Below are 18,742 nucleotides of genomic sequence, written 5' to 3' on the forward strand. Positions count from 1 at the left end.
TAATCGTCCTTGTAAAGAAATGTCAATTCAGCATTTTCCGACAATCAAGAATCTTCTCGCTTTTCTGAACTCCAGCAGATCGAGCCTACCCATTCCAAAACAATTGCCCATTCCAAATATATTCTAATAAACTGCTAAACCCTCCTTAAATATAGAAACCAATGCTGTACACAGTGCTATTCAGATGTGCTCTTACCAATGCCTTCTATTTTTGAATCTCTTAACTTCTGTCTTCATTCCTTCCAGCAATAAATAAGACCATTTTACCTTGCATGCACAAATCATGGTTTAGACTAGAGATCTGGACCAAATGCAGGCAAATGAGGCTAGTGTAGATGGGGCATCTTGATCTGTGTGAGCAAGTTAGGCCAAAGATCCTGTTTCTATGCTATGTGACTCTATGAACACCAAGGTTCATCTTCATCTCAGAAGTTTACAGTCTCTAAACATGTAAATGATCTACATTTTTATTTATGCCATAATGGACAATTTTACAATTTTACACATATTTCATTTGTCACATCTTTACCCACTTGATTAACCAAAATACATTCCTTTTGGGGGGCTCTTATTTCTTCTTTAACTTTATTTCCTTATCTTTGTACTATTGGAATATTTGCTGATCATACCTTACTCAAAGTCATTTAAATAATTTGTAACAAGTTTGGCATTTTTACCACTCCCTGGGAACACTCATCTATATCTTGCTTAACAGTCAAGGACATTTTATACCCGTACCGTTTCTGTTAGTTAGCCAGTCAACCTTTCCAGCCAATATATTACTTCCTACGTGATATTATTCTCCTCCATCTGTGTGAGATCTCATCAATTAGCTTTGGAAATCTGAGTTGGATACAACTGTCAGTTTTCTTTTCGCCATAGCATTACTTTAAAGAATTCTAATAATTTGGTAAAACGTGATTTTTCCTTTAACAAAATCATGTTGACTTTGCTTGATCGCCTCAATTCTTCCAAGTGTCCTCTCATACACATCTTTAATAATAGCCTCTACATTTTTCCAATGACAGATGCTAAGTTCACTGAAATATGTATGGATGTTGGGAGATCCATGTGTGTGAATGATTAGTCTTCAACCATCTAATCCATTCTTTGTTTTACTACTTTTTAATCCATGCTTCTAATTAATGTTGCCACACTGTGACCTATCTAGCAAATGGCAATAAACCTTTGCCATCAATGGCTCAGACTGTTTAAAATGAGTATTAATTCAATTTCCTCTTCTTGGTCTTTTAGTCATCCTTTATTGAATCTTTAAACTGATATATAGGTAGTTGCCTCACTGAAGCTTCTGCAAGTGAGAACAGAACAATTTGGCAAATTGATGAATGTATCATTTGAAGAACATTGGGTCTGCTTTGATGATTTACTTTGCGTCTGTATTTTCATTATACTTTTAATTTAACTGGGGAGACTAAGTGGCTTCAAAATTAAAAATGAGCTTTGAAAATGTCATGCCCTTTGTGATAGTTAATATTTTGAACCCTTTTGATCGTCCAAGGCACCCATTTCTGATTTGAAGGCCAAAATGTAAATAAAATGTGATAGCTATTGTGGTAAATAGGCCAAGTGTTATCAAATTGAAGAAGTGCAGAATTAACAAAACAATAGATTAATAATGATCAAAGATACCAAATGCTACTGACTATTGCAAAGAAGACACTATTTTGCCTTCTGCTTAAGGATGAAACAAACCATTGATCCAACAGCAATCCACTTGGAGGATAGGATGCTCTCCCTTCCACTTCCTTATGTATTTGCTTCCAAAACAAGTTAAAGTTTTTCATCTTCTTTGCTCTGTACAGAAATCCAGTACAAGTTTTACATTGCTGTTTGTTTGCATAGGTTTTTAAAAAGCTCCTTGATAATCAAACTTAATATTATTGTTTAAAATTTTCCGCCAAACTAACTGTTTTAATGTTAAGCTGTATTATATACATTCATGTAAACATCTTCCATGTAAGTTTGAATGTTTGAATTTCTTCTAAGATGTTTGTGCGGACTACTTGTAACTCCTAATATGGAGGATGAGCTTTTTGTTACAACAGTTGAACCTCTGTCCCCCTGACCAGAATAGGCCACTGTTCCCAAGCTCTAGCTAACAAGATTTTGCTAAAATGAGATTAGAAATTCTTATGATATGCTTTCTATTTTTATGTTAATTATTGGAATAGGAGCACAATGTTTGCTAAAACATGGTCTTTTACATGTTTGCTAAATTTAATGACTTTTTCTTGGCGAAGTTGTTGCCCACTCTGGTACAGTGGCATAGTAAAGTTACTGTGAAGGAACTGCAGATGCTGGTTTAAATCGAAGATAGACACAAAAAGGTGGAGTAACTCAACGGGACAGGCAGCATCTCTGGAGAGAAGTGATGTTTCAGGTCGAGACCCTTCTTCAGACGTTGTCTGGACTGGTTACTGGACTGGTATTCAGAAGTGTGGAGCATTGATATGGAGGTATCACAAAATGCTGGAGTAACTCAGCAGGTCAGGTAGCATCTAGGAGAGAGGTGACGTTTCGGGTCGAGACCCTTCTTCAGTCTGCTTAGTCTTTTTCTTCTATTTTATGTTTGGAATTACTTCTGTTGTGGAACAATTCGTCAGTCCTAATTTGAGAGGGTGTTGCAGTTGAATGTTGCGGCTGCACTTTGCTGCTGCTCGGCTTCACCCATCTTCGCCCAACAGCGCGTCTATGGCTCCCTCCTGGCACTCCGAGTGTCCTGACACCTCTCCTGTTCCTGCGCTCCTTGCTCCTCCAAGCTTGGTGTCCCTGCTCTGCGCCTCGTTTCCTGCCATTCTTCAGCCCCTTGCTGCTCCTGCTGGCCCTCCAGCCCTTCTCCCCGCTCGCCCTCTCCGTCAGCCGGGCTCCATTTCCACTAGACCGGCGCTCAACACCTCATGGCTGGGGCCGCCGAGCAGAGCCGTGACTTGGTCCTCCGGCTCCCAGCGCCCAGCCCATCTCTCGCTGCTGCTCAGCCTCCGCTGCCGATCGGCCTTTCCCCGGTCCTCTTCCTCCTCCTCTTCGGGCTCGACACTCCGCTCCTCCTCCTCTTCCACCGCCTCCTCCAAGGCCGTCGAGCATGGCCTGGGCCCTTCGCCCTCAGGCGGGTCGTCGACCTCCAGCGCTCGCTGCTTCTGTCCCTACAGACCTCCAAGCTCCTCGGCTCGGGTTCTTCCCGCTGCTCCTCTCCCAGCTGACTCAATCCCATCCTTTCCTCCTCCTCCTCCTCTTCTTCTCCCCCTGCCGGCCTGTCGGCACCCCCCTGCTTCTCGGCCGTGCTCTCCTGCCACCCTTCCCGGCTGCGTTTTTCCCTTCTCCCGCCGGCTGGCCGTCGTCTTCCCAGCTGCTTCTTGCGTCCGCGGGCTTTGCAGCCCTTCCCCCGGTTCCTCTTCCACCGCCGGATCCTCCAGCTTCTTCCCCATTTTTTACAGTACAAAAATTGACCATTATGGCAGTTATTTCAAGGTAAGAATGTACGTGTTGCTAGTGTCTGCCGGAAGCTTCCATGTCCTCCGGATAGCTTGAACGACTCCGTGCATCACGCCCTTTGACCTTACGACCTTGCGTGCAATCCCTCTTTAGGAAGGAACTGCAGATGCTGGTTTAAATCGAAGATAGACACAAAATGCTGTGAGTAACTCAACGAGTCAGGCAGCATCTCTGGAGAGAAGGAATGGGTGACGTTTTGGGTTGAAGAAGAGTCTCGACCCAATGTTAGTCTGACAACTTAGCTTGGGCAGTACATTTGGGTATCCCACTTCTCTGTGACCCATCCTTCCAATTTTCCATTTTCCTATCCATACCCTGGATTATTAGCATCTGCTTAACATTTAGTTGGACTGTGGCGGCTCAAACATCAACTGCATTTGCATGCATTTTCACAATCTTTGTACCCGAAATAAAATTTAAATGGTTGTTCATGCAAGATCTTTCCTATTTAATGTTGTTTATTAAAATGATTTGCTGCTGGCTGTATGTGTATTCTTGATTGCTTCCATTCTTAACACAGAAATGCATGCATTTAAATGTTGTAAAATAGGTTTGTGTAATCTATTTTTTATTATGAGGAACACTGTGATGAATTGCAAGTTATTCTGTAATAATTCTTGATATGCTTAATTGCCTTTATGTGACTTATTTTTAGTCAAAATTGTCAATAACTGAGATATTTCATTTTTATAAAAATTGAACCATAAAGGTATCCAACAATAATAGACTGCATAATGATGCTCAATCTAGCTTCAAATACTTTAAAAAGCATTAGAACAGTGAAATTTACACTGTGGTCAAGACAGTGTAAGAAAATAACTGTAGATGCTGGTACACATTGAAGATATTTATTCACAAAATGCTGGAGTAACTCAGCAGGTCAGGCAGCATCTCAGGAGAGAAGGAATGGGTGACATTTCGGGTCGTGACCCTTCATACTGTGGTCAAGACATATCATAGTAGGATCCATTTAAGGTGTTGCTCCCCCTCCTGGTAAGAAGCCACATTGCAACTAAACATTGTCATTTTAGCTTGTTTATTGCTTTTGCTTTATTCACTGTTGTATTTTAACTTTAGGGTACCTAAATACAATGCAAAAGTAGCTCAAGGGATTTTATTGTTCCATTCTCAAAATATATTCCTCAGTAAATTTGTTTCAATGAATTAGATTTATTTGATAAATTGCAAATTGAAAATACTCTTGGAGGGTTAAGTGAGCAGCTCCTGTCCTCAACACAATTATTTTTACAATTGTGCTGTTACTGATTTATCTGTTTTAAATTCCTTTTTGACTTCTAAGTATTGGAATGTGAAGATGTAAACTTGCTGTTGTAGTCTATTTTCAGCTTTGGCAATATCTCGCCTTAATAGTTCCAAAGCACATGTACCCAGAAGATGTTTGTTGATCAAGATTGTTCAATAGCGCTTGGGTTTATAGGGACAGTAGAGAATTGTACTTAATGTATACTTATAATTTTTTTAAAGACATCAGTCAGTGGCTTGTTATTTGGCTCCTCTTAAAATTGTGTTCCAATGAATGAGCTAAAGGTTTTCTTCACAGATGAACAATTCTGAGAAAAGCATAGAACAATGACTTGCTCTAAAACACAAAAATGAAGATTGAGCCTTGCTTCAAAGCAGATGAGACCAAGATGTCCCAACTAGTGATCGATGTAGAGGGAATCTGATAGTAGCCTGTCTTCACCTCAGTGTTTTGGACGTGCAGCTCTGATGAATGGTCATTGAAGCATTAACTCTGTTTCTCTGTTTCTCCATGGAATGCAGCCTGACCTATTGAGTTTTTCCAGCACTCCTTTCTTGAACCCCCCCCCCCACAAAAGAGCCATAACCCCCCCCCCCCCCCCCTATTTTTTGGCTTTTGTTTCTGATAGACACAAACACCCACAGTGCAAGCAGCCATTACATCAAGGCCCATAACTCCACAAAAGTGCATAAATTTTACTCTATGAAGCAAATTTTAAACTTTTACCATGAATATATCAAAACTTAACTTCTCCGTGTTTTCCAAAAATGTTAAAAGGACTTAAATAAAAAACACAGGGTTACTTGTGCTTCCAATGAACCAAAGTGCAGATTGGTGTTTCAAGCTTATTTTTAAAGAAGTGTCTTGTAGCAATGAACTTTGTATGTGGAACAGTTATTAATAAATGTCCCTTTCTATTTCCAGTCACCTAAAATCACTGGTGTTAAGGTGTACACTGAGGAGGTGGACAGACGGCAGGTGATCATTGATTTGCAAATTAGGTAACTTCTATTTTATTAAAGATTGCATTTAATAATCTGTTGCATTGTTTATTTAGTAAAGATCCATGTATATCAAATTTCTTTACCCTTTTATGATCATAATTATATTTCCAATCTATTGTTCATGATGGTAAACCTATGTCAACAATCACTATTGTTTCAGAATAAGGGGAAGGCCATTTAGAACGGAGATGAGGAAAAACCTTTTCAGTCAGAGTTGTAAATCTGTGGAATTCTTTGCCTCAGAAGGCAGTGTAGGCCAATTCTCTGAATGCTTTCAAGAGAGAGCTAGCTAGAGCTCTTAAGGATAGCAGAGTCAGGGGGTATGGAGAGAAGTCAGGAACGGGGTACTGATGACTTGGCCCTACTGCACTCGGACAAGAGCTGGTCAAATGTTGAGGATGTGCTCTTGGCGGATATGGAACTTGTCGCGGGCTACCTTAAGACCTGGAGACTAAAGCTGAATATGGCAAAAACCACCACAATGGCCTTTCACCTGAACAGCAAGGACGTTCAACGCCAGCTAACCGTCACCCTCAATGGGTCACCCCTACCCTACAACCCATTTCCTACATACCTCTGGGTGAAACTAGATCGGCAGCTGACCTACAAGCAACACCTTGAAGCTCTCCGTGCTAAAGTCTCGGCACGGAACAACCTCCTGCGATGCTTGGCCGGATCGTCATGGGGCGCCAAGACATCTACTCTCCGAACCAGTGCTCTTGCACTCGTGTTCAGCGCCGCTGAGTACGCCGCCCCAGCATGGTGCCACAGCGCTCATACCAACAAGCTAGACGCCACCCTCAACGACACCATGTGGATCATCACTGGCTGCCTATACCCTATTCCGACGTATCTCCTGCCAGTGATCGCAGGTATCGCACCCGCCAAGCTTCGCAGAGAGATCTCACTCATAGGCTGGTGTGCAAGGCCCCATCGGACGCCAAACATCCTTTGCAGCACCTCATCCAGGATTCACAGCAACTGGGACCTCAACACCTGTCATCTCGTCACCCTTTCTCCCGTCATGCAGCGACCCTCTGTGACTCCGGTTTCAAAATACTAGGAGCATGGAGAACCAGCTGGGAACAGACATCGCGACCTCCTCAATTCACTGTCGCACCGAACACCACAGCCCCACCCGGCTCGGACATGCCCTGCAAAGAGTGGGTCGCCCTGAACCGGCTCCACACAGCGGTCGGCCGGTTCAATGCCAACATGCATCATTGGGGGGTTGCGTCCATCAGCAGCCTGCGTGTGTGGAGCAGACCAGCAAACAGCGCAGCACGTCATTTTCAACTGCACTGTCCTCCGTCCCCTTGGTGGAGGGGTAGACCTCACGGCCCTTGACAACAGCACATTGCACTGGCTACAGCGCCTGGAGGGCGTTACATAATTTCTGCTGCCTCAAACGCAAGAAGAAGAAGAATCACATTGAATGGTGGTGCTGGCTCGAAGGGCCGAATGGCCTTCTGCACCTATTGTCTATTGCCTATTGTTACCCTCTTGGGAAAATTGCAGACCTAGGGATTATACAGCTGAAATGAAAACCCCATCGAATGGACGTGAATTGATGCTAATCTAATTTATACATAGGTTTTGTTTAAATGTCTCAACCTAATATCTGTAGGCAATCATTTGGGTTTTCTTTCTGTTAAGCAAAACTGAACTTGCAGGATAACTTTGAAAGCTGATATGTAAGTTTCAACATAATTTATGAATGAACATGTATCAACCTTGTAGAAAAGTGGATATTTTCAAAATTTTGAGTTCTAATTTTTTTGTGCAGTAGTGGAATTAATATCATCATGACTTGCACGGAGATTATTTTTGGAGATGAATACAATTTCCATTTCCACCCGACAGTAGATAACGTACCACTGAAAATGTATTTGTTTGTTTGTATTTAGACTGGTTTTCTGGTAACTTTTTAACTCTTTTTCCAGCTAAAAATATATATACATATTGCTAGAAACTTTAAAGCTCCTATTTCATTAATAAAATAATAATGTCTTTAGGATTCTTGGAACAGGTCCATTTGCTTCTGACTATCTTTCCACAATAAAAGCTGAGGGAAGTATACAAGTACATTAAAACGCAGATTACAGGAGAAATTGCTATGAGCTGAGCGTCACAACTACAATATAGGCCAGGAAAACCAGAGGAAAAGCTGTGGCAAATTGTAAACTATGATTAATCATCAGCAGCAAATAGTGATAGAACCAGTTCGTTCACATTTCTCCACCTGTGTGGAATACATAGGAAATTCATAATGTAATAAAGTAGTCAAATAAGTGGTTCAAATAGTGTGCACGCCTTGCTGACGACATACAGAAAATCAATTATGAAGGATACATGTGTTCAGCTACATACACATCTAAGTACTGCACTGAATTTTTAGAAAGGATTTTTGGTTAAATTACATTGAATCAGATGTTTGTTTTGTGTACATTTCTGCCCAAACCCTAGTTTCATATACAAGGTTAGTTTTAAGTTCTGAGAGGGGATTAAGAGGCTGTTCCATGAAATATAATGAAGAGGAATAAGTCGGTGGAAAAATGCACTGGATGAAGGAAAAATGCTAATTAGGGTGGCACAGTGGGAAGGCAGTAGAGCTGCCGCCTGACAGCACATGGGACCAAGATTTGATCATGACTATGGGTGCTGTCGATAGGGAGTTTATAAATTCTCCCTGTGACGTGTGGGTTTTCTCCAGATGCTCTGGTTTCCCCCCACATTCCAAAGACATGCAGGTTTGTAGATTAATTGGCTTCTGCAAATTGTCTCTAGTGTGTAGGATAAAACTAGTGATTGTTGATCGGCGTAGACTCGGTGGGCCGAAAGGCCTATTTCCACCCTGTATGCCTACACTAAACTTAACATTACAGTATGACACTCTCAACAAGGTGCTTTGGGTTCACAGAGCTGTACTTGTTTCACAGATTGTAACTGGATATTCAGGGACATTAGTTGTTATTATTAGTTTTATGGCTTCTCAGAAGCTTTGTTTCTAAATCAGTTAGGTGAATCAATGGAGCATTTTTGTTTAAATTTTAGCTGTCTTCATATTATGGCACTTTATGATTGCCTGTAAGCCATGATTTTAACTAATTGGTCCATAACAGACCCAGTCGCAGTGCAGATGATGTCATGTGAGACTACACATCTCCACAGTTCTTGAGTTGATCTTTCTTGCCATCTTGCTGCTTTTCACCTCCCACTGGCGTGAAAGCTAATCAAAGACAAATAGGAAACTGTCAAGCCTAAATAAGCGAGTTTGGTATCTCGACCGCACATGCGCAGTTCACTTGTGCTAAACATTCTCGCCGGCTGAGCTGCTGCGTGTATACCTGCGTTGTAGATTTTATTGCTTTATGCTTCGGTGAGTGAGCGAGATCGTGATGATTCTCTTTTGCACCGTAACCTGTACCGGAGCTGCTCCTCACTCAGTACTATGTTGCACTTCCCAAACCATGTTATTCTTGGTTTTCTCAATTGTTCTTGGATTGTCGGCGATACAAAAAAGAAAACCAAACGTTTGAGTGAATGAATTGCTTTGTGCGGGTGGAGGCTACAGTCCGGAATGTCAATGGAATACCACTGTAAACTTGAAGCTGCTGTTCGTGCAGCGATTAGACAACTGCAGAGGTCAGCATGACAGGAAGTGTCTCGACCTCAAACGTCAGCCATTCCTTCTCCCCAGAGACGCTGCCTGTCCCGGTGAGTTACTCCAGCATTTTGTGTTTACTGGAGTGATGTTTTTCTGGGTGATATTATAGAGAGGGTTTGATCAGACAAACCGCTCCGCTGAATGCTGACCTCTGCAGCTGTCTAATTGCTGCACGAACAGCAGCTTCAAGTTTACAGTGGTCATCCATTGACATTCCGGACTGTAGCCACCGCCCGCACAAAGCAGCAATTCATTGTTGGGGGAGTCCAGAACAAGCGGCCACAGTTTAAGAATAAGGGGTAGGCCATTTAGAACTGAGATGAGGAAAAACTCTTTCAGTCAGAGAGTTGTGAATCTGTGGAATTCTCTGCCTCGGAAGGCAGTGGAGGCCAATTCTCTGAATGCATTCAAGAGATAGCTAGATAGAGCTCTTAAGGACAGCGGAGTCAGGGGGTATGGGGAGAGGGCAGGAACAGGGTACTGATTGAGAATGATCAGCCATGATCACATTGAATGGCGATGCTGGCTCGATGGGCCGAATGGCCTCCTCCTGCACCTATTGTCATTCATTCAAACGGTTGTTTTTCTTTTGCATCACCGACAGTCCAAGAACGATTGAGAAAACCAAGAATAACTCATGGTTTGGGAAGTGCGACATCTTCCCACTTGATCAGCTCTGGTACAGGTTACAATGCAAAAGAGAATCATCACGATCTCGCTCACTCACCGAAGCATAAAGCAATAAAACCTACAAAATCATTGTAGTTTTGGACAAATTAACCATAAATACATCTAATTAATTGTTTTGAAAGCAGTATTTTCTTACCTCAAAGAAGCAAAACTGAAAAGTACGGATGAAATGCAGGTCTGTATACATGCAGCAGCTCAGCCAGCGAGAATGTTTAGCACAAGTGACCCGCGCATGCGCTGTCGGATACCAAACTCGCTTATTACCTCCATGCTAGAAGCAATCTCGCCCTATTCAGTTATCAAACTGCAATACACAGGCAACACTTGCACATTCTGAGACTTAGCTCTACATCATCATCAAAACATTTACAGAAGCACGAGAGAAGGGGTCTTGCACTTAATGGCCACAAAATGAAGATCCTCTGAGGAGAATAACCTCCATAACGCCATCCTCCTGCGATGATGACCGGTGATAATACTGTGCACAATGAGGACTGGTTCCAATAGCCAGCCTCTTTGGGAGCCATCATTCAATGGTGACAGACATAAGTGATTTATTATTTTCCATTGCTGCTTTTTGGCTGGCTGATGAAAAGAGTATTTGAAGATCAAGACCTCAAACTGCACAGTCGTCGAGGCAGCAGTAATTGTCCTGTAGGTTTCAGACAGGCAGGGTGCAGAATCTTAACATATGAGAATGATATTACTCCAGATCTACTGGCAAGTAAGAGTGTTGTCAGTCCTTCCTGAGGCCAATGTATCCAGCTTTGAGGCTTTAGTTGACTTAATTGTCTCTGACAGGCAGGCGATGACAATCGCATACCTGATACCAGACTCCTGAACTAAACGCTCGACTCTGAGCTCTGTCACAGAAGAAAATCAAGTGGGCAGAGGAAAAGATGCAAGCTTGTTCTCAAAGACATCTTAAAAAGTAAAGCATCCTCACAGACTGAAAGGAATCACTGTCCCATCAACACTAAAATAGAGGAGGAGCATTTGGCATGCTCCCATTAATCAGCACACAAGCCTCGTATAAATGACAGAAAGACTATATTGATATCCAAACTGCGTCCATCTTTCCCGTCAGGCAACTTCTGCTATGACTAAGGCCAGGTTTATCACATCAACCACCTTGGATCCCAATGAACTGCAGTGGAAGCATGTTAGTGTTAGCATTAAGAGACTGTCTAAAAGGAAATCCCATTTGTTTACATTTATATTGAATATAATTGTTTTAATAATAGGCGTATGTTCAAGTGTCTATATGATTTAAATTCAATGCCAAAGTCTTTACCACCGACCAATGAATAATAAGATCAGGAATAAATTCCGAAGGCTTTCATTCTTAACACAACAAAATATAAACTGATAATTTATCTTTGGAATGCAATATGCTTACTCTGGTTACTAGTTAATATCTTTCACTTGTGCTTTCCCAACCATTGGTTTCTCTATGAACATCAGTCAAGATCATAGTTTAGTTCAGAGATACAGCGCAAAAACAAGCCCTTCAGCCTACTGAGTCCGTGCTGCCCAGCGATCCCATCCCGCCAGCACTATCTTGCACTCTAGGGACAATTTACAATGTTACTAAAGCGAATTAGCCTACAAACCTGTATGCCTTTGGAATGTGGGAGGAAACGGGTGCACCCAGAGAAAACCCACAATTTCATGGGGAGAGCGTACAAACTTCATGCTGACAGCACCTATAGACAGGATCGGACCCGGGTCCTTGGTGCTATAAGGCAGCAACTCTACCACTGCACCACCCTGCCACCTCTCATATAGCCCCAATTATTTTTGTAAATGGAAATGAATAGAAATTGCAGCTTGTAAAACAGTTTTGTAGAAATGTGTAGGAACTGCGATTTTCTTGGGAAATCATATTAAGGACTTTGTAAATCTCGGCATTATTATCTGCAAATTACAAAAGTAAATTGGTTTCACTAGTTTGAGGCAATGTTATATGCTTCTCGGCATTGATTTGACAAACGTGCAGTTCATTTGAACTATTGTTTCTGTTCTAGCTACATCAGTGACTGTGAAATCAATGTAGAGGTGAAGAAAGTGTGTAAAGCTGGCTTAAAGGGAATTCGGGTAGGTGAGAAATGTTAAAATCTGGTTCCAGGTATAAATTATGCTATAAATTATGCTATAATTTATGTATGTGTCTAAAATTTCCTTTAGAGTTCCTTTATCTGTATCTCCACCCCACCTCTCATTCCATATAGGATTTAATCAATCTATTTTACTCTTCAAATGGTTGCTAGGTATAATGTATTGAAGAAGGTTCCTCATTATCCATAGCTTGAAACTTTGGAAAGATAGATTTTCATTCTTTCCCTGTCAAGTATAGATTGATAGCCAGTATAATGAGAAGGAGAATAACACAAGACACAAGAAAATAGGAGCAGGAGTAGGCCAACCGGCCCCTCGAGCCCGCTCCGCCATTCAATACGATCATGGCTGATCCTACCCCAACCCCCTTCCCACTATCGCCCTTCTTCCCACCCAAAAGAGGCGAAAAACTGGATAAAAACCCAGGCCAATTTGGGAAAAAATCCGGGAAATTCCTCTCCGACGCCAAGCTAGGCGATCGAAACTTGGCCAGGAGATTACTCAGGTCTTACTATACTAACCATAGCTCATGTCCACTTCCCTGCCTGCTCCCCGTAACCCCTAATTCCCTTGTCTATTAAAAAATAATCTATTTCTGTTTTAAATTTATTTAACATTCCCGCATCCACAGCTCCCTGAGGCAGCGAATTCCACAGACTAACCACCCTCTGAGTGAAAAAAATTCTCCTCAACTCAGTTTTAAAAAGAGCCCCCTCTTATTCTAAGACTATGCCCCCCTAGTTCTGGTCTCCCCGATCATCGGAAACATCATTAGAGCATCCACCCAATCAAGGCCCCTCACGATCATATACGTTTCAATAAGATCGCCTCTCATTCTTCTGAACTCCAATGAGAAAAGTCCCAACCTACTTAACCTTTCCTCATATGTCAACCCCCTCATCCCTGGAATTAACCGTGTAAATCTTCTCTGCACTGCCTCCAGAGCAAGTACATCCTTACTTAAATATGGACACCAAAACTGCACACACTATTCCAAATGCGGTCTTACCAATACTGTATACAGCTGCAGCAACACCTCCCTACTTTTATACTCTATCCCCCTGGCAATAAAGGCTAAGACTCCATTGGCCTTCCTAATCACTTGCTGCACGTGCATACTAACTTTTTGTGATTCCTGTACTAGTACCCCCAGGTCCCTTTGTGTTGTATTACCACGCAGCTCCTCCCCATTTAGAAAATAACTTTCTTTATGATTTTTTTTTCCAAAATGCATAACTTCACATTTATCAGTATTAAAGTTAATCTGCCAAGTTGCTGCCCACTCTCCTAGCTTATCTATATCCTTTTGCAGGCTTTTTCTATCCTGCTCACTCCCTGCTTTACCTCCCATTTTTGTGTCATCTGCGAACTTGGATATATTACACTTGGTCCCATCCTCTAAGTCATTTATATAAATTGTAAACAGCTGGGGTCCCAGCACAGACCCCTGCGGAACCCCACTAGTCACCGATTGCCATCCCCGAGTATGATCCATTTATCCCAACTCTCTGCTTTCTGTTTATAAGCCAATCTTCTACCCATGCTAATATATTACCCCCAATCCCATGATTTTTTATCTTAAGTAATAGTCTTTTATGTGGCAACTTATCAAAAGCCTTTTGGAAGTCCAAGTATACCACATCCACCGGTTCCCCTTTATCCACCCGAGATGTTACTTCCTCAAAGAATTCAAGCAAGTTAGTCAAACATGACTTCCCCTTCGTAAAACCATGCTGACTCTGTCCAATTAAGTTATGTTTATCCAAATACCCCGTCAGTATTTCTTTAATAATGGTCTCCAACATTTTACCCACCACAGATGTTAGACTAACCAAAACTGCCACTGCTAGGGGGGCTATAATTACCAGCCTTCTGTCTACTTCCCTTTTAAAATATAGGTGTTACATTAGCCATTTTCCAATCCACCGGGACCCTTCCTGACTCCAGGGAGCTTTGGAAAATTATCACCAATGCATCCACGATCCCCACTGCTATTTCTCTCAAGACCCTAGGATGTAATCCATCAGGCCCAGGGGATTTATCCGCCTTAAGCCCCATTAATTTACCTAATACCATCTCCTTAGTGATCTTAATAGTGCTTAACTCCTCCATTCCTATAGCCCCCTGTTTATCCAGCGTTGGAATATTTTTAATGTCTTCTATAGTAAAGACTGATACAAAATATTCATTTAATGCTTTTGCCATTTCCATGTTCCCCACCAACAAATTCCCCATCTTATCCTCCAATGGACCAACATTTACCTTAGCCACCCTTTTTCTTTTTATATAACTATAAAAACTCTTGCTATCAGTTTTTATATTTTTCGCTAATTTACTTACCAGACCAGACCATTGGTGGTTGGTAGACTAAGGAGGGGATGAAGGATGATGGGCAGATTGGGCCAGGTAGGGGAGGGGGAGGAAGTGGGAGTTGGGAGATGGAGGCAGGTAGGTGAATGTGGCTGGAGAACATTAGAAACCACAGAAGGGGAGTATTCAGAGAGGGTCTTGCAAAATTTCTGTTGAAGAGAGTTGGAAAGCCTCTTCAAAGAGTGGCGATTTACTAACAAGTGGAACTCTATATAGTTCCTTTCAAAATCTGGGTCACTGTTTCCACTCTGCCAAGCACTCTGCCAAGCATTGTGCCAAGAGATGAGAGGCAGCCAACGTGTCTCTACTTCTGCTGTCTGTCATTTCACGTATTGCTGTATTTTTATAATTTGCAGTATCTTGTTTGTTTTGCAAAAGATTATTACTGTGGTATATATTTAAAAATTACTACTTAAATGTCATCACATTATGATTTTTCGAGAACAGAAGTTAGCTGCCTCTCTGTATAAACACATTTATTATACCTTAATGCCCAATTACTCCATCTGTATAATCTTGAGAGAGATTTGAACAAGCAGAGTAGCAAATTACAATTTGTATTACATGCAGTGAAGTTTATCGAATGCAGTGCTCAACTTCTATCATCATTAATTGCTTTGTTTAGCATGCATTATATCACCAATTAGTAAGTAATGTTTCTTAAAGCTGTATTTGTAAATGCATGTGTTTGTTTGTTTTACAGCTACACGGCACACTCCGAGTGATCCTGGAGCCCCTCTCCAGTCAAATGCCCCTGGTTGAAGCCGTGACTTTGTTCTTCCTTCGCCGACCAGTATGATGCCTTTCCTATTCATTTGGTTTCATTTTATTAATATTCTACCACAAGTCAAGTTTTCATAAGGAATTAATTGTGATTTCAGAAGTGATTATCACTTACTTCATCCCAAAATGAAGTTGAAGAGACCCCTTTGATCTTTCCCCAAAATTGGCATTTGTTTATTACTGTCATGTTCACTGAGATACAATGAAAACATTTTGTTTTGCATGCTATACAGTTAAGACACACACACATGAATGCAAAGAAACCATGAAGAATATAATGTTACAGCTCAAAAGATGAGGTACTTGATAGAAAGCCTTATTTATCAAATGCATTATTATATTCCAATATGAAGTGATATTATCTAATCAGAAGGTTGTTTATAATAGTTTATTGTTCATTTGCTATATCTAAAATGACATATCGGGTTATGCCCTTTTGTATGTGGTTTCATGTGTAGTCTTCCGCAGACTGGACAGCATGCCACAAACAAAAGATTTTCACTGTACCTTGGTACACATGACAATAATAAACTACGCTAAAGTAAAAAAGTGTGCTTTCTATCTGTGTCATTTTGATTGTCCATGTGGACTACATCTGATGAGATCCACCATCAGTCATGAACCATGAGTGCACTTGTAAAATGTTACAAAATAAATTCTGCCTTAGCCTTGCCACATCTCGGAATTACAGGGTGTTGCACTGTATGTCCTGACCTTCATTAGAAAATTTCCCAATTTTTGAAAATATGTTTGTCAGGTGTGATAACATTGCTTCCAGCTAAAATGTATTATTTATTCTTTCCCTATCGTGAGCGCTGTGAGGCGAGCAGAGCTCCACCTTTCTTTTAAAAGAAAACAGAAGTGGCTTGATTGTAAACTTGGTTATTCTGTTTTGAGTCATTTCTCATCGGCTCTTAAGTTGCGTGGCAATATACCTTTTATGTGCATTTTATGTGTATTTGCTCTAAAACTTCTTTTTTTAAAGCACTAAAGTCACTGCACAGATGCAGGCTATTGTGGCTGAATATGTATTTTAATTATTTATTAGCCTAGATTTTGTGGCCATAGGAAAACGACAGCATTTGCTTTTGCAAAGAAAAGAACTCTGAAAGAACTCAACATGTCGTGCAGCATCTGTGGAGATCTCTCAGGTCAAGTCCCTACATTGGAACTGAGAGCGAAGAGTAAAGATTACGAGTATACAGTAGCACAGTGGTCAGGGAAAAGGGGGGGCGGGAGGGATAGAGGCTGATGGGTGGAACCAGATGGGATTAAGGGCAATTAGAACCAGGTGTGGGAGGGAGAAAAGAAAAAGGCTGTTGGGTGAAAGGTGGAACTGGATGAGGCACGGAGGGTAAAGGGTATGGCAGATGTGCACAAAGAAAGGAGAAAACAAACTGATAGGTGAATGTATGTGGGAGGGGAACATTTGCCGGTGTGGGTTAAGTAAAATTGGAGATTTCAGGGTTTATACCATTTGGCTGCAAACTACCCAAGTGGAATATGAGATGTTGTTCTTCCACTTCGTGTTTAGCCTCCATTGCAATGCAGAAAGCTGAGGACATACAGTCAGTGCGAATGTGGGTGTGTGAAGGAGAGTTTAAATGAAATGCAACCAGAAGCTCAAGTTGGCCATTGTGGACAGAGTGCAGCTGCTCTACAAATATCGGCAAGTCTACACTTGGTTTTACCAGTAAAGAGAAGGCCACCATACATAGCCTAGGCAACCACTTTGTGCAACAGCTGCATTCTGTTTTTATCTGCTAATATTTTTCTGTTTGCGGATTAAAAGAGAAATTTAAGAAATAACAACTAACTTGAAATGGGAGTGAGGGGAAATCTGATGAATAACTGAAAAATTAACCTGATTTTATGACAGGGTGAGAAGTGATGTCCTGATTCAGTTAAAAATATCTTTCTATCAACTTGTCATTTATGGCAGCGATAAGGTATTTCTCGTATATGGCCAATATAACTTTAAAAAGATCCCAGCAGACAAAAATGATGTGAGAATACAATTTGGATATAATATGTTGCAGAAACAAATGTTCTATTTCACATCAGGTGCTGGAAATCAACTGGACAGGACTAACCAATTTACTGGATATTCCTGGACTCAAGTAAGTACAATTGCACTTGTAATTTTGAGAGAGAGAATTGATTTTGACATGGGCTTTACCATGAATTGAAAGATCAATGTCTCGTTGGGTAACTCTGCATATAGTTCTCTTTATATACACAAGCCTGCAGTCTGATATGTACAACCATATTTGTAGATCATGCATTATTCTTGCATTGCGCAAAAGTTCATTGTTAAACAAGATTCATGGTGTGAATGTCCTGTTACAAGATTCCTCTTGGTAACACAGAGAACAGTACAGCAAATGAACATGCTCTTCGACCCACCATGTCTGCGCTGACTATGATGTCAATCTAATTATTGCCATCTGCCCACACTGATCTATATTCCTCCATTCTCTGTCGAAATATAACCTGAATGTTTCTATCTAATTTTTAAAAATACACTTGACTCGCAGATCTTCTTTAAACTTTCCCACTTTAACTTTAAACCTATAACCTTCAGAAAAATACTCAGGTTGTCTACCTTATCTATGCCTTCTATAATAATATACGCTTTAATCATCCCTCCATGTTTGAGAGAGCAATCCAAGTTTATTCAATTTCTTTATATAGCTAGAGATACAATTAGGGTGGCACGGTGGCGCAGCGGTAGAGTTGCTGCCTTACAGCACAGGAGACCTGACACTGGATGCTTGTCTGTACGGGATTTGTTCATTCTCCCCATGACTTGCGTGTCTTTTCTCCAGGATCTTTGGTTTCCTTCCACACTCCAAAGATATACAGATTTGTAGGATAATTGACTTAGTATAATTGTAAATTGTCCCTGGTGTGTGTAGGATAGTGTAGGTGCGCGGGGATCATTGGTATGTGCGGACTCGATGGGCCGAGTGGTTTATCTAAACTAAACTAAACAAGGAACTACAGATTTTGGAATTCTGACTGAAACACAAAATACTAGAGTAGCTCAATGGGTCAGGCTTCTGTGGAAAGAATGGAAAGGCAATGTTTTGGATCTGGATTTTTCCTCGGACTGATTGTAAAAGGGGGAAAAGCTGGAAGAGAGGTGTGGACGGAACAAAGCCTGGCAAGTGACAGGTGGATCCAGGTGGGAGGAGTTTGAATGGAGTGATAGGTGGATACAGCAGAGAGGGGTTTGATTGGAGTGATGGGTGGATACAGGTGATGGCATTTGATTGGATCGATAGGTGGATACAGGTGAGGAGAGTTTGATTGGAGTGATAGGTGAATATAGCT

At 41.3% G+C, this 18,742-nt stretch overlaps 1 protein-coding gene across 1 annotated transcript in view; it reads left to right on the top strand.

Moving 5' to 3' along the window:
* Positions 1-18,742, top strand: part of LOC144596218 (extended synaptotagmin-3-like) — a 104,182-nt gene that overhangs the window by 42,552 nt on the left and 42,888 nt on the right. Inside the window, exons 4-7 of the mRNA XM_078404429.1 lie at positions 5,699-5,775; positions 12,163-12,232; positions 15,327-15,416; positions 17,471-17,526. Coding sequence (XP_078260555.1) covers positions 5,699-5,775; positions 12,163-12,232; positions 15,327-15,416; positions 17,471-17,526 — 293 coding nt within the window. The remainder of the gene's footprint in view (positions 1-5,698; positions 5,776-12,162; positions 12,233-15,326; positions 15,417-17,470; positions 17,527-18,742) is intronic.

This window comes from Rhinoraja longicauda, chromosome 8 (assembly GCF_053455715.1).
Source record: "Rhinoraja longicauda isolate Sanriku21f chromosome 8, sRhiLon1.1, whole genome shotgun sequence".
NCBI lineage: Eukaryota > Metazoa > Chordata > Chondrichthyes > Rajiformes > Arhynchobatidae > Rhinoraja > Rhinoraja longicauda.